Source organism: Neoarius graeffei, chromosome 26, assembly GCF_027579695.1.
Source record: "Neoarius graeffei isolate fNeoGra1 chromosome 26, fNeoGra1.pri, whole genome shotgun sequence".
Classification (NCBI taxonomy): domain Eukaryota; kingdom Metazoa; phylum Chordata; class Actinopteri; order Siluriformes; family Ariidae; genus Neoarius; species Neoarius graeffei.
The window spans coordinates 27,664,915-27,681,755 of record NC_083594.1 but is presented as its reverse complement, the minus strand read 5'-3'; the positions used below and the strand labels follow the sequence as shown (position 1 = coordinate 27,681,755).

The window sequence follows — 16,841 nt, the reverse complement described above, 5'->3', positions numbered from 1 at the left end:
AAAAAAGCAACAAAATATGGAATGAAAGTATTTGATGGTAAGAAGGTATCTTATTTTTCAAGAATTATTATTATTATTATTATTATTATTATTATAGCATTTTCCACAAATTACGACTGTCATTTCACCAGTTTGTTGACATTCTTGATCTTTAAGCATTAAAATTTGTTGAATTTCTTTAGACTGGTTCAAAAGCTCAAAGAACTTTGAAAATTACAGAACTGAAATGTCCAAGGAAGCAGTAAATAAATGTCTAAAGTTATTCTATACCTCGGCACATGAATGTGGATATAATAAAACAATTATTCCACTCTGTCTTGTTGTACATGGCTTATAGCCAATTTGGTGCTACATACCTCACTGGCTATTAGCTCATGTATGACTCGATTTCATGGAATAATTGTTAAACATTTTAGACTTACAATGCATGTTCATGCACTTACACTACTAGAATCATTCTTTATAATGTTAGCTAATTGAGTTTTAAATTAATTTCCAGATACAGTATCAGTCAAAAGTTTGGACAACCCTACTCATTCATGGGTTTTTCTATATTTTGACTATTTTCTACATTTTAGAACAATACTAAATACTTAAAAGTATATGAATACCATCGTTCAAACTGCTGAAATACAGATACTTTCTGTTTTAGCCAACATTAACTTTTTCAGCAGTTTGTGCTACAGTAGCTCTTCTGTGGGATTGGACCATATGGGCTAGCCTTCATGTCCCATTTGAATTAATAAGCCTTCAACACCTATGACCCTGTTGCCGGTTCACTGGTTATCCTTCCTTGGACCACTTTTGGGAGGTACTAACCAATGCATACAGGGAACACCACACAAGATGTGCCATTTTGGAGATGCTCAGACCCAGTCATCTAGCCATCACAATTTGGCCCTTGTCAAATTTGCTAAGAACACAAAAAAGTGTTCAAAGAACAAAATATGTTCCATGTTTTAGATTCTTGAAAGTAGCCACCATTTACCTTGATGACACTTTGCACACTATTGGCATTATTTTAATCAGTTTCATGAGGTAGTCACCTGGAATGCTTTTCAATTAACAGCCACATTCCACAGCTGTAGTAATCCATATTATGTCGAATGAAGTACTCTCTCTCACATTTTTCTCAGTTTCTCTACCTACATGCTCTGTTCTCTATTCCTTGCTCCCAAACACTTTTTGTGCACAATTCATTGAACCTTATACATGGTTTTAATGACTGTGCTTGCTGATAGTGCTCTGAGTGCTCAGTTTGACTGCCCTCATGATATTAAATATACTGTTTAACTTCTATAAAGAAGTTTTATCAGGGTACTTGTAGGAAGATGCTGTAGTTGCTCCTCCTGATATGTTCACAGAACATAGCTTTCAGACTTCTTTGCTTTGATTGGCATCATTAATCATGTAATGTGTCCAGATTACTGTAACTTCATGCCTTCTGTTTATTAGTGTGACAATGTGCACTACGCTTATGTCGTATAGAATCACCTGCTATCAAATGTTGGGACTGGATATATTCCTATTTTGATACACATTAAAAATGTAAATGGAGTCTCTTGTTTTCTTCTTCCTTCCCAAAATAAACCTGAAATATAAAGTACAAAGAACGCAATGAAAATTCTCAATGATATTTATTATACTTTCATAGATAAATAGAACAGTCTATTATCTGTAAAGATGGCGACTGGACTATCAGGCAACATGTCTACTTTTTTGTTGTAGAAAAACAAAAATCGGAATAATAGAGTTGCAACAATTCTGATTATCATAATGATCATAGTTTCTGAAAGAATATGATCCTGTCTTTCTTTTTCATTGGCTTTTACATAATGGTGGTCTTGTGCTTCGATATGATGCTTAAAACAGTGACAGTTCTGAAAAGTAACAACAATAAGAATAATCTCACGGAATTGAAACAGAGAGAATAATTCATATATTCAGCAAACCTCACACACACACACACACACACACACACACACACACACACCTCAGGCAAAGTACACGCATGATAAAGCCAATCAAACATACACACAATTGTAGGGTTAAGGCAGCCAAACAACACACACACACACACACACACACACACACACACACACACACACACACACACACACCTGTATATAACTGAGGCAAACTTGGCAATAATAAGAATGGTTACTGAAAAAAACTGAAAACATGCACAGGAAGACGAATACGAGCATGCAGTCACGAAATGAGAGCTGGATGGAACAACAGAAAGCTGAACGCAGCTTTCTTTACCATGAATAGTTGATCATTTCCTGTCAGTTGGAAAAATATGTTCTTAAATGAGACACTGATCATGAGTGGAACATCATTGCAGTCCATCAGTCACCACAAATGCTGCTACATGGATTAAGCACTATATTACATCTAACAATCTAATTAAGCCACTCAGTTAAGACGGTGTATAGCCGCTGTTATATACAGAAAAGGCAGAGGACTCACAGGCCCACAGGAAGCCTGTTCATTTGAGCTGTGATGTTCTACGTCTCAAAGGCTTCGACAAGGAGTTCCCTTTTGAGGCAGTGTTCCAAAATCCTTTTAAAGTACACACATGGTTGTGCTGTGGAACAGTACTAGTGTATTTTCGTGATTTCAATGTTTAATGTTTGTTTTATTTTTACATGACGCAATGACGTTAAAATATCCAGCCAAAATCGATTCTCTGTTGTCCGGGATGGGTGGGTGCTCATGACAATGTAGTCAGACAGCTTTGGTTGTACACTGTGAGCTGGAGTCCGACTCTACCAGCTCCTCTTTCATTCACTCAGCAGGTGAAGTCCTCGAAGTTGCCCTGCCCCGGATGGTGAGGTAGGATGTTGGCAGGATATGTAGAGGGAGTGCGAAGGTTTTCACACGGAGGCTGAAAACAGAGAAGAAATATTCATATTAATGTGAACCATTTAAAAAAATCTGTCTCAAGTCATGCACTATACACTTGATTCACTTGGATTTTAGTAAAAATTGGAACATTAAGGGAACAACAGGAACAAACAGTGATTTTGAAATCCAAATGTCAGCTAAATCTTTTTTAATGGGAATGCTGTACATTAAGGTTCTCTTAAATGCCATTATCCTGCGACCCTGTAGAACAGGATAAGTGGCTACAGATAATGGATGGATAGATTAAATGCCATTATTTAACAAATTAGTTAACATTAACTCCAGCATTACTGTAATACACCATAACACATTAGAAGATGAGCCTACTCTGCTCATCTTCTAAGTCTGTGAGTGAGTGTTGTGTCCTTGTGTTTGTGGAAACATGGCTTAACAACAGCGTCCCGGACTGTGCCATTCAGCTAGCACAGCTAACATGCTACCGGTCAGACAGAGCACTAGTCGAGGGGGGGAAGATTCGCGGTGGAGGACTCTGTGTTTACATCAGTGATGCCTGGTGCCGCGATGCTGTCGTGGTTTGCAAACACTGCTCACCACTGGTGGAGTTTATAATTATTAAGTGCCGGCCATTCTACCTGCTGAGGGAATTTACAGCCATATTGCTGGTAGCAATATACATCCCTCCCGGCTCCAATAGCAACAGGAGTGAAGCACTGAATGAACTCTATCAGCACATCAGTGAGCAGCAGACAGCCCACCCAGATGCTTTCCTCATCCTGGCTGGGGATTTCAACCATGCAAACCCCAAGAGCATGTTTCCAAAACTCTATGGACATATCAACTTTCCCACACGTGAAAACAATACTCTGCACAATGTTTACACCATGCATAGAGGCGCCTACAAAGCCCTCCCCCTCCCCCACCTTGGGGCCTCAGATCACTCCACTGTTATGCTAATGCCAGCATACAGGCCGCTGGTTAAAGTCACCAAACCAGCTACAAAGCAGATACGTGTGTGGCCAGAGGGGTCCTCAGAGGCACTTCAGGACTGTTTTTCCACCACTGACTGGAGGATGTTCAGACAAGCGGCCACCTACAACAACACTACAGATCTCCAGGAGTACACGGAGACCGTCACTGCCTACATGAGGAAGTGCATGAACAATGTTAAAGTCACCAGAACCATCTCCATTCGGGCAAATCAGAAGCCATGGCTGACAGGGGAAGTCCACAGGCTCCTGAGGGCTTGGAATGCCGCCTTCAGAGCTGGGGATGAGGTGGGCCTGAGGTCAGCTAGGACCAACCTGTCACGAGGCATCAGGGTGGCCAAGAGACAGTATTCCAGGAACATTGCTGACTACTTCAACGACAGCAACGGCACCAAGAACCTGTGGCGGGGGATTCAGACCATCACAGACTACAAGCCCTCGCCGCAGACCTGTGATAACTCCACCTCTCTGCTGAATCAGCTGAATGACTTCTTTGCTCGCTTTGAGGCAGACAACAGCACCACGGCACAGAAGACCCCACCACCTCCCGGCGACCAGGTGTTGACGCTGTCCCCAGACAGCATGAGGAGAGCTCTCAGGATGACAAATGCATGGAAAGCCCCGGGTCCAGATAACATTCCTGGTCGTGTCCTGAGAGACTGTGCCGAGGAGCTCACAGATGTCTTTACAGACATCTTCAACATCTCGTTGAGCCAGGCTGTTGTCCCCATGTGCCTCAAAGCCACCACCATCATCCTGGTCCCGAAGAAGCTGTCTCCCTCCTGCTTCAATAACTACCGCCCGGTTGCACTCACTCCCATCCTCATGAAGTGCTTCGAGCGGCTAGTCATGCGGCATATCAAGTCTGCCCTCCCCCCCTCCCTGGACCCTTTCCAGTTTGCATATCAGTCCAACCGTTCGACCGATGACGCCATCTCCACTGCTCTCCACTCAGCCCTCACCCACCTGGAGACAAAAGACTCATATGTCAGAATGCTGTTCATAGACTTGAGCTCAGCATTCAACACAATCATTCCTCAGCAGCTCATTCATAAACTGGACCAGCTGGGACTTGACACCTCCCTGTGCAACTGGCTGCTGGACTTCCTGACGGGGAGACCACAGGCTGTACAGGTCGGCAGCAACTCCTCCAGCACCATCACATTGAACATGGGGGCCCCCCAAGGATGTGTGCTGAGCCCCCTCCTCTTCACTCTGCTGACCCATGACTGCACACCAACATCCAGCTCCAACCTCTTCATTAAGTTTGCGGACGACACGACTGTGGTGGGTCTCATCAACAATGGCGATGAGACAATCTACAGGAGTGAGGTGAGCCGTTTGGCCATGTGGTGCAAGGACAACAATCTTTACCTGAACGTGGAGAAGATGAAGGAGATTTTTGTGGACTTCAGGAGAGCGCACACCCAGCATGGTCCACTAACTATCGACGGTGCTGCAGTGGAGAGGGTGAGCAGCACCAAGTTTCTGGGTGTGCACATCTTTGAAGACCTGTCCTGGAGCAACAACACTGCATCACTGGCCAAAAAAGCCCAACAGCATCTGTACTTCCTCCACAAACTGAGGAGAGCAAGAGTCCCGGCCCCCATCATGCACACATTCTACAGAGGCACCATTGAGAACATCCTGACCAGCTGCATCACCGTGTGGTACGGCACCTACACCATGTCCTGCTGCAAGACTCTGCAGCGCATCATGAGAGCAGCTGAGAGGATCATTGGTGTCTCTCTCCCTTCTCTTATGGATATCTATAACTCCTGCCTCACCTGCAAAGCCATCAGGATTGCAAGTGACCCCACCCACCCATCTCACAGCCTCTTCAGCCTGCTGCAGTCAGGGAGGAGAACGCGGAGTCTCCGGGCCAAAACCAGCAGGTTCAAGGACAGTTTCTTTCACCAGGTGGTCAGGAGGCTCAACTCCCTCCCTGTTCTGCCCCTCCTCCCCCCTGCCACAGATTCTGCCCGTACACCCCCCTGCCCCCCCTTCAGCATCTGACATCATGTCACCTTCACAGTTCCCCCCCCCAACACACACACACACACACACACACACACACACACTCAACATTCATTCGCACACTGAACTCAGGGACTGCACATTTCACTTTACCTCGCTCATTTGCCCTATTCCGCACTACCTCACCTTAACAGCTATTAGTTTATTGTTTATATTGCTTATTTCATGTTTACCTGCTATACCTCAAGTGCCCTTGACTGTTTATTTTATGGCCTTTTGCTCCAAATTATATGTATGTGTATGTATGTGTGTGTATATATATATATATATATATATATATATATATATATATATATATATAAAATGTGTGTGTGTGTGTGTGTGTGTGTGTAACAGAGTTTAGCTGTTGATTCCACTTGACACAGTGACAAGCAATCAGAGTTGCTGTTACGTACAATATGTATCATGGACACTCACTGGTTGCCATGGCTCCCCTCAGCACATAAATACTGGCTGTGACGTTACCTCAGTACCAGTACGTGAGGATTGAGCCCATGGTAGGTTAGTCAAAGCACAGCACTGTACTGAAACTGTGAAAATAATTGTAGAGGTCAGAGCAGGTGGGTGGAGCACAGAAGTACGGCAGGACAGAACTGAGTTCCAAAAACTATTTTATTTTGTTCTTTTCAGCAGCAATATCTACTCTCCCAGCCACATGCATACACACACACACACACACACAAGTCCTCTGGTGCAGGAGAGAGCTCACTTCCTCTGCTCTCTCTCTCCTTATATAGGGCGTGGTTGCTGGGAAGACACACAAACACAGGTTAATTGCTCTCAGGTGAAGTGATTCTGCCACTTACCTTCCCTGACTCCGCCCTCCTGTCACAGACCGGCGCTTGACCACGCCCCCGCTGCCACATACCCCCACTGCCCAACTCAGGCCGGGCACCCGTCCGGCCTGCAGCCGACTCCCCCCCCCCCCCCTTGACGGGAGAGGAAGTCCGCCACGACCATCTGCGCTCCCGGCCTGAGGACCACCTTGAAGTTGAAGGGTTGGAGTGCCAGATACCAACGGGTGATCCGCGCGTTGGCATCCTTCATGCGGTGGAGCCACTGGAGGGGCGCGTGGTCCGAACAGAGGGTGAAAGGGCGCCCCAGCAGGTAGTAACGGAGGGCGAGGACCACCCACTTGATCGCCAGGCACTCCTTCTCAATCGTGCTGTAGCGCCCCTCACACACTGACAGCTTCCGACTGATGTAAAGGACCGGGCGGTCCTCCCCCTCCACCTGCTGGGACAAAACGGCCCCCAGCCCTCTGTCCGATGCATCCGTCTGTAACGTAAAAGGGAGAGAGAAGTCAGGGGAGTGTAAAAGTGGCCCCCCACACAGTGCAGCCTTTACCTCAGAGAAAGCCCGCTGACACTGCTCCATCCACTGGACCGGATCTGGCGCCCCCTTTTAAGTGAGGTCAGTCAGCGGGCTGGTGACGTCCGAATAATTAGGTATAAACCTACGATAGTAGCCAGCCAGCCCCAGGAACTGTCTCACCCCCTTTTTGGTCTTGGGCCTCGGGCAGGCCGCAATCGCTGCTGTCTTATTAATTTGGGGACACACCTGCCCGTTGCCCAAGTGGAAGCCCAGATACCGTACTTCCACCCGCCCAATCGCACACTTCTTTGGGTTGGCAGTGAGTCCCGCCCGCCTCAGCGACCTAAGGACGGCCCTCAGGTGTTGCAGGTGCCGCTGCCAGTCATTACTATAAATGATAATATCATCTAGATACGCGGCCGCATTGGTGGCGTGGGGCCGGAGGACCCTGTCCATCAGCCGCTGAAACGTAGCGGGCGCCCCAAACAGCCCAAACGGAAGTGTGACGAACTGGTGTAAGCCGAACGGTGTGGAAAAGGCCGTTTTCTCCCGGGATAATGGAGTCAAGGGGATCTGCCAATATCCCTTCGTCAAATCCAGTGTCGAGTAAAAGCGAGCCGTGCCTAGTCGATCGAGCAGCTCATCAATACGAGGCATTGGATACGCGTCGAATTTAGACACCGCGTTGACTTTTCTATAGTCCACACAGAACCGGACCGAGCCGTTGGCCTTGGGAACCAAGACCACCGGGCTGCTCCAGTCACTGTGGGACTCCTCGACGATGCCCATTTCGAGCATGGCCTGAAGTTCTTCCCGAACCACCTTTTTTTTTGTGTTCGGGTAGCCTGTAAGGGCGGCTACGCACTACCACCCCCGGGGGCGTCTCTATGTGGTGTTCTATGAGGTTAGTGCGACCGGGCAGGGGCGAGAACACATCCAAAAACTCGGCCTGCAACTGGGCGACCTCCGTGAGTTGGGTCAGGGAGAGGTGGTCTCCACAGGGGACCGGAGAGGAACATGATGCCAATGTCCCTTTTTGAACCTCCGGCCCCAGCTCCGCCTTCTCCGGAACTACCGACACCAATGCCACGGGGACCACCTCGTTCCAGAGTTTCAGCAGACTGAGGTGGTAGATCTGTAGCGCCCCACCCCTGTCTGTTCGCCTCACCTCATAGTCGACGTCCCTGACTCGCCGTGTGACCTCAAAGGGCCCTTGCCACTTGGCGATCAATTTGGAGCTCGACGTGGGCAACAGTACAAGTACGTTATCTCCCGGTGTGAACTCTCTAAGGCACGTACCCTTGTTGTACAGGCGGGCTTGCCGTTCCTGGGCCTGCCGCAAATTCTCCTGAGTTAGGTGGGTGAGCGTGTGGAGTTTTGCGCGCAGGTCCATAACGTGCTGAATTTCGTTCTTACTTTGTGAAGGTCCCTCCTCCCAATTTTCCCGCAGCACGTCCAGGATGCCGCGCGGCTTACGCCCATATAATAATTCGAACGGGGAGAACCCCGTGGAGGCTTGGGGGACCTCTCACACTGAGAACAGCAAGGGTTCAAGCCACTTATCCCAATTACGTGCGTCCTCACTTATGAATTTCTTAATAATATTTTTGAGGGTGCGGTTGAACCGTTCAACTAAACCGTCCGTTTGTGGGTGATATATGCTGGTGCGGATCGGCTTAATCCCCAATAACCCATACAGTTCGTGCAGTGTTCATGACATAAACGTAGTGCCTTGGTCAGTCAGAATCTCTTTCGGGATTCCAACTCGGGAGATGACACGGAAGAGCGCCTCTGCAATACTGCGTGCTGAGATATTGCGCAGAGGCACTGCTTCCAGGTATTGCGTTGCATAGTCCACCAGAACTAATATAAAGCGGTACCCTCATGCTGACCGATCTAATGGCCCAACGAGATCCATCCCAATTCTCTCAAACGGGGTCTCGATTAACGGTAGAGGGCGCAAAGGCGCTTTTGGAATGGCCGCTGGATTTACTAACTGGCATTCGGGGCATGCCGTACACCACCTACGGACATCGCCGAGAATCCCCGGCCAATAGAATCGGGCCATTATTCGGGCTAGTGTTTTATCCTGCCCTAAGTGTCCAGCCATGGGATTAAAGTGAGCCGCCTGGAATACCAATTCCCGGCGGCGCTTTGGAATCAAAAGCTGCGTGACTCGCTCTTTAGTTTGAGTGTCCTGCGTCACTTGGTATAATCTATCCTTCATAATCGCGAAGTAGGGGAAGGACGGGGTGGCGTTCGGCGGGAGCGTTTGACCATTGCTTACTCTCACCTGGTCAAACGTATGCCACAGAGTCTCGTCTCACGACTGCTCTAATGGGAAATCCGCGAGGGATTCCCCAATAGAGAGAGGAGGAGCCGGCGGCTCCTCACTCTGACGCAGAGATGACGTAGACGGCTCTGTGATAGCTGCTCCCACCAAAGCGACACTGGGACCTCCCCCTGTCAAATGGCAGGACCCACTCTCTACTAGGCGTGTCATTAACCCCCGAAATCCCAGCCAATCAGTCCCCAAAATTAAAGAGTGGGTAAGGCGTGGATTAACCGCCGCCTTCACTATAAATTTTTCCCCTCTGAAAATAATGTGGACCGACACCAAAGGGTAGTGGTGAACATCCCTGTGCACACACAACACCCTCACCCCTTGTGCTCCCCCCAATGCCTCGTTTTGAACCAGGCTTTGGCGAATTGAGGTCTGATTACAACCAGAATCCACCAACGCCTGATGTGTAGCCCCTTGGATACTCACTGGTATGAGATACTCTCCGGCCCGATCGAGGGCGGCCTCTGGCGCATCGGGGATCTGAACCACTGCGCCCACTTCCATTGTCATGCACTGCTGTTGAAGGTGGCCCGGCTCCCCGCAGCGCCAGCCAACCGGCCCGAGCTTTCCCTCTGCACCGGTGATCTGGGGTTTACTCACCTGAGGTGGGGGAGAGACAGACACAGAAGGGAGAAATGGGAGGGCATCGCGGGTGCAGCGGGCCGGCTGGGGTGGGGCCGGCCCCTGCCTCCGCGGTGGGGGAATGGGGCGAGGACGGGACACAGGAGGGGGGGAGAGAGAGAGAGAGAGAAGAGGAGAGAAGAGAAGATGCCCTCTGCCATCTTGCCGCCGGGACAGCCGCCAAATGGTCCTCCGCCAGCTCGACTGCCTGATCCAGCGACGCCGGGCGGTGGCACCGGACCCACTCCACAGTTCCTGCTGGCAAGCGAGCGACGAACTGTTCCAGCGCCACCTGGTCGAGGATTCCTTCGGCGTCGCGGTTGTTGGCCCTCAGCCACCACCAGCAGGCGTCCCGGAGCTGCTGGCCAAACGCGAACGGCTGGCCGACTTCCTCCAAGCGCAGCGCGCGGAAGCGCTGGCGCTGCTGTTCTGGAGTGTGCCCCACGCACTGGAGGACGGCCCGGCGGAGGTCCGCGTAGGCCAGCCGGCGGTCGGCGGGGAGCTGTAGCGCGGCCAGCTGTGCTTCTCCCGTGAGCAGGGGGAGGAGGCGCGCCGCGCGCTGCTCCATCGGCCACCCCGAGGCTTCGGCGACTTGCTCAAAGAGCATGATGAACGCCTCGGGGTCATCCTGCGGGCCCATCTTGGTGACAGTGAGGGGAGACGGGCCCACGGTAGGAGCGCTGGTGGACCCCGCCGACGCGAGGAGGTGCCAGAACGCCTGTCGATCTTCTTGTTGGGCCAGCACCAGGGCCTCGAACCGCTCTTCTTGCTCCTTTCGGAGGGTGAGTAGCGCCTGGTGCTGGCTTTGCTGGGCCGTGGCAAGGGCGTGGACCAGTTCAGCAAATGGGGAGGACTCCATGGGGCTGTGAGGCTGCTGTGCTCCAGATCCCAGGTTTCAGCACCACTGTAGAGGTCAGAGCAGGTGGGTGGAGCACAGAAGTACGGCAGGACAGAACTGAGTTCCAAAAACTATTTTATTTTGCTCTTTTCAGCAGCAATATCTACTCTCCCAGCCACACACACACACACACACACACACACACACACACACAAGTCCTCTGGTGCGGGAGAGAGCTCACTTCCTCTGCTCTCTCTCTCCTTATATAGGGCGTGGTTGCTGGGAAGACACACAAACACAGGTTAATTGCTCTCAGGTGAAGTGATTCTGCCACTTACCTTCCCTGACTCCGCCCTCCTGTCACAGACCGGCGCTTGACCACGCCCCCGCTGCCACAATAATGTAATGCAATAACACAGCTAAAATTATATTATACTTAAGAAGGTGGCAAACACATTGCACTTAACAGAATGAGTCAAATTGGTTGTGTATTGTTGTTACATATTGATACGATAGTTAGCTACCTTAGCTCAAAGGCTAAGCTAATATTTGCTAACTTCTTCCCATGAAGCTGTGCCGAGAGACTGCTGTATATGAACGTGATCAACCAGTGGGTTTCCTTGCTGTCCTACAGGTACATATGTTTATGTTTGGGTTTATGTTTATGTTTATTAATTATTATTTATGAATAATCTGGCCAGTACGTGAGGATTGAGCCCATGCTGTGCCGACAGACTGCTGTATATGAACGTGACCAACCAGTGGGTTTCCTTGCTGTCCTACAGGCAATAAAAATGCATTCAAACACTGAGAAAGTGTTGGCCTTTGTCACAGAAACACAACACAATGCAGACAGTGGTTACATATACTAGTCTGGTTCCATATATGCTTTAGTGGGAATTTTTTGGGGATTATGTAAATTATACATTTTTGGAAAGGTTATTGTATAAGGAGTCAGAAAATCAATGTTGGCATTTTTTCACATGTCTCTATGGCGGCCATATTGAACTTTTAAAAATGGCCACCATAAAACTTTAATTTGTGATATCTTGGCTTCTGAAAAGGCTGGAATGTTGATTTTAACTGCTAAACCCACATTTTTAGGGTCAGGGAATCAAATGGTGCAAGGTACACTTCACCATATTAACCCTTTAATGCATGAATAGGTAAAAAATGACAGTGTGGTTGTTTTCTTGCTATTTCATTATAATAAGAAGTTGTTTACCTTCCATATTCCATTTTACTACAAAACCATGTTTTTTTTCATCATCCCATTGCAATACACAATATGGTTAAAACACACTATACACATTGTAAGCAGTTGGTCAGATAACTCAGAGAACCTTTTATTGAACAGTTTAAAATTAGCTAACACAAAACTTGAATGTTGGACGTCGACATGCACATTTAGACCACGGTATATCCATCCTTTTTAATTAGTCTGTTTCTATACATCATCATCATCATCATCGCTTTCATACATCATGGCTTGGGAATCGTCATCGTTCTGGCACTGGCTGCTGCACTGACACATGTCAGTACAGGCTAAGTCCTTAGTTCTGCAGGAGCACCTCCCAGAAGAGCAATCTGATTTGCACTTGCATTGAACCAACTCAAGGATGGCCTTTGGGGCTGGGAGGACCTCTGTGGTCACTGGCTTGAGCATGCCATCCGAGTCTTTAAAGTATCCATTTTGCAGAGGATCCAGCTGTGGATCCTGCAGAGCAATGGCTGCCTGTGCCCATACTCTTGTTTGGACATGGACTCTCAAGATGTGCTGCTTCGGAGCTCCAAGTGTTGGAGGGAGCTTGTCACTCTCTGCCCTATGTTTGCAGAAGAGATGCCATCGCAGTTGAGGGATTGCCTTGATGTTGATCCCCTTGGGTGAGTAAGCTGCACATGTAAAGTATTCCAGGGTTGACACCATTCCTTCTGTCACATCTGCTTCATCCAAAAGCATCTGCAGAGCTTTGACAGTATATTCATCTGCTTTGAGGAAAACCTGCAGCCAGGTCGCCTTACCTATGCGGGAGAACCTTCCTGTGTTGTCTGCCCCAGTAAATGCATGAAAGGCTGGCAAAGCCTTTGCTCTTTCTTTGCCTAGAGCTCGCCACAGTGGTTCGATCTGCACAACACCAGAGGCCATAGAAATGGATGTGTTTTTCAACAGGAGATCATAGTTTGCTGTGACTAGCACTAAAACATCTGTATCTGGTGAGAAAAACACCAACTGTGCATCATGTGGGTTTCTCTGTGAAGCCAGAACAGCCTGGTGGATCAGCAGTGTGTCTGCTTCTTCGTGGTTGTTTTCCTCAAAGACAAGGTCTTGATTGCTCCTAGTGATCCCAGAAGCAGATGTGATGATCAGCTTGGAGGATCTCTTGTTGTACTCCAGAGTTTTGTTAGCAAGATATTCAGTCAGATCACTCTTAGTCTTGTCATGGGAGAGGAATCTGCTCAGTGGGATGTGTTTGATATTGGTGTCATCTCTGACTTGATACTGAATAGACGATTTTCCTTGTCTTCTTTTATTTCTAGTTGCATTCTTCAGAGAATCTGCCCTATATGTGTCAAAGATGAGGATGATTTCATCATAATCTCTTGTTAGTTGCATCAGTCTGTCATTGAAGCAGACACTCAGATCCTTGACTGTCAATACAGTTGCTGGTTTTTTGCTCAGCTTCTGCACAAGCACCATACCATCCACCAGTGCTATCTTCCGACTTGGCTGATCACTAGATGTAAGGTCTGGAGTTCCTGTATCCACTGCATCTTGGTGAGTAGAACTTTCAACTTCTGTGGGCTTATCTTCTTTTGTCAGCTTCTCAAGTAGATGGATTAACTTTGACTTGTCATGGCAGGGCAGAATTGTTCCATCAGGAGCGAACAATGCCCTTGGTGTCAGAGTGAATTCATAGTTTCCTATGGCCTCTTTGTAGTCAATGTCACGGTTTGATCTGGCAAGTACCATCAGCCTTGCAAACAGGTCCTTGGTCTCCTTCAAATCCACAGTATTGTCTCTGAGTTTCACTGCAATCTTCTTGTTCCCAGACAGGAACATCTTGTTGTTCTCTTTCTTCACAGGGGCCCAGAGGCTGACATCTCCATTGATACACTTTGACACATAGTCTTCATACAACTTTTGGCCAGTGACATCAGCATTCAAAATCTGTTGTACATACTCATCTGGGATGCAGGCTTGCGTGATCACATTGTGCAGGTTGTCACCTTCAGTGGTAAAGGGGTTTCCATGGCTGAGAATGGCAGCCTTGATCTTGTCAATTGTGTCATGTGCCCTCTTGACTGCACTTGGCCCAAGCTCATGATGCTCTGTTGTTCTGTCAGCTTCCATATCAAACTGACTCTTAAACTCTTTTGATAGATGAGAAAGTTCTGGGGCAACCATGAAAAATCTCTGTCTGGCATTGGCATTGTTGGAGATGCCAATGATCCCAGAGCTAATCTTCATTAGTTTGTTCAGGTGTTCGCATGCATGGTCTGCTCCAACAGACACAAAGGGAATGGCGCTCTTGGTGACTGATATATTGCCTGCTCGTAGTTCCTCCCATGTCTGAGGGTGATTGGTTCTCAAGTCATGCATGTCTGCGATATATCTTGGCCAGAGTCGCTTGTACTTGATGCGGTCCATGGCAAAGAACAGCTTGCTCAGTGCTTCTCCAGCTTGTAGATGGAGTTCCAGGTCAGCATTCCGAGTTGCCACTATAAAGGACAGGATTGTTTCCACACAATGTATGTAATTCATCATGGCCTTGAACACTGCATTCTGGGATTTCTGTTCCTTCCATTTCTGGAATGCTGTGTTGATCTCAGCAGTAGTCAGCACTTCCAGGAGAGTGCTGTTTGCTTGCTTCACGGATTCAGCCTTTGTGTCTTTCCCTACAGAACAGGCAGCTTCTACTCCCTCTGTCGCCTTCAGGCACACATCTTGCAGTTGTGGGTTGTCCTTGAAGAACTCTTCCAGAGCCATTTCAAAGAGTGCTACATATGAGTAGATATGGGCATGGAGAGATCGCTTATAGTGTGTGCATTTCAGTATCTGCCTTGTCATGGCAGGACCATACACATCAGCTTCCACCCAGGCATCATCTATGCCTGAGTTCTCCATGGAGGCACCAAGGGCTCTGAGGGCTGCCATGACAGCATGCAATTCACCCAGTCTGGGAACAACCACTTCTTTCAAGTCAGGTCTGGCATCTAGGAGTTTCACCACTTTCTCGTACAGGGCCATGTCAAAGGTAATGACTGTGGGGTGATTTTCCCCAACTGCCAATTTCCTCAGCTGATTTGCTTGCATGATTACAGTCAGCAGAGTGGACCACTTGTGTGCCACCTCTGGGAGTAGTGGCAAAGCCCCAACCTGTGTCAAAGGAAGACTTTCAGACAACAATGAGTTGTAACCTGCCCAGCCTGGAATGTTGCTGGGGGTGTCTTTTGCTTTCATTCTTGATAAAGCAGTTGCAAAAACCCATCCAAGCTGTGTAAGCTGATAGGATTCTGAGATCCCCTGGTTGATGGTAAACTGTTCTGACCTCTTGGTATGCTGTGGTTTTGGCTTGTCACAGTGAAGCATCTCTACATAGTAGGGAGTGACTGATAGACTCTGTGCATCACCTATGACCAGAGGTTCTGCAACAGGTTCTTTCGAAGGATCATCCTTCTGGTAGACTGCAGTGATTGTTCCGTGAGTGGTTCCTTTTCCATCAGGAGTGTCCTCTGCAAAGTCTGTGTTATCTACTGCAAAAAAGACAAAGGTCTCCCTCTTCAGGAATGGTGGTACATAGAGGCCTTGGTGTGCTTTAATGTTTTCTATCACAGCATTGGCCAAAGCAGTTTCCATTAAAAGGGCACGGCGATGTGAAACAGAGTAGCCGTGAGCACACAGAAGATTCGTCAGCTTCTTGTTGCGTGTGTCATGGTGGACAGTCAGTGCTAGTCCCACAACCTGTGGGTTCTCTCGTGCACGGAGTGACCTGAATGATGCTGATTCACTGTTTGGCATGTGCTTTATTTGTGCACAGGATTTGAACCCATACATGATATTCTGGCTCACCGTCAGTGTTGCTCGATCAATAACTCTGGTTCTCTTTTCAGTCTGCAGCTTTTCAGCTGGCCCAACCATTATCCAATGTATTAAGGTGTGTAGTTCAGCTGGAACATCATCAACATCACTAGATACCTTCATTACATTTCTCTCCTTGGACTTGGTAAAGGTTGCAATGCTTTTCCTTATTATCTGTGCTGCTTTGTAGATTGTCTTCATGATGTTCTCCTCCTCCTTGCCAGTTGCCATTGTGGTATTGACCATGTCCTTTTCACAAGCATCTGGGGAATAAAGGACTGCTGGCTTTTTTTTGTTTGGATGAACAGACACCAGGTGAGGCAAATCAGTGAGGATTCTTTCTTTCAGCCATTTTCTGCTGAATGTAGGTATGTGAGTTATCAAGCCTTCTGTACCAATCAAATTGAGATAAGTGGTTTCAATGTCATCCATATTAAGGTATGCTTTGTTTTGCGTTTCCACATCAATGAGGTTGATTAGCTCAAGAAGGCTTGACCTTTGTAGAAAAGATTCTTTGGCAGTTTCACTAGTGTTTTTCATTTCTCGAAGAACATGGAACACATTTAGTCTCCAGCAAGATTTATAGTATTTCACATCAATTGCATGTGCATCACCAGGTGAAATGCAGGTGTTCAGCCTTGTTTTCAGTGCATCATTATGGGACCGTTCCACAGCATCTTTAAGATCTTTACCAGCATTTTCAGTCCTGATCTGGTACAGTGGCTGGCCATCGTCCTTTTGGCAGAAGAT

The 16,841-nt window shown here is 47.9% G+C and overlaps 1 protein-coding gene across 1 annotated transcript in view; it reads right to left on the bottom strand.

Moving 5' to 3' along the window:
• Window positions 1–1,746: 1,746 nt before the first annotated feature.
• Window positions 1,747–16,841, bottom strand: part of LOC132874352 (acid-sensing ion channel 1B) — a 595,724-nt gene continuing 580,629 nt past the window's right edge. Inside the window, exon 10 of the mRNA XM_060910471.1 lies at window positions 1,747–2,890. Within this exon, the coding sequence (XP_060766454.1) occupies window positions 2,795–2,890 (96 nt within the window). The 3' untranslated portion in view covers window positions 1,747–2,794. The remainder of the gene's footprint in view (window positions 2,891–16,841) is intronic.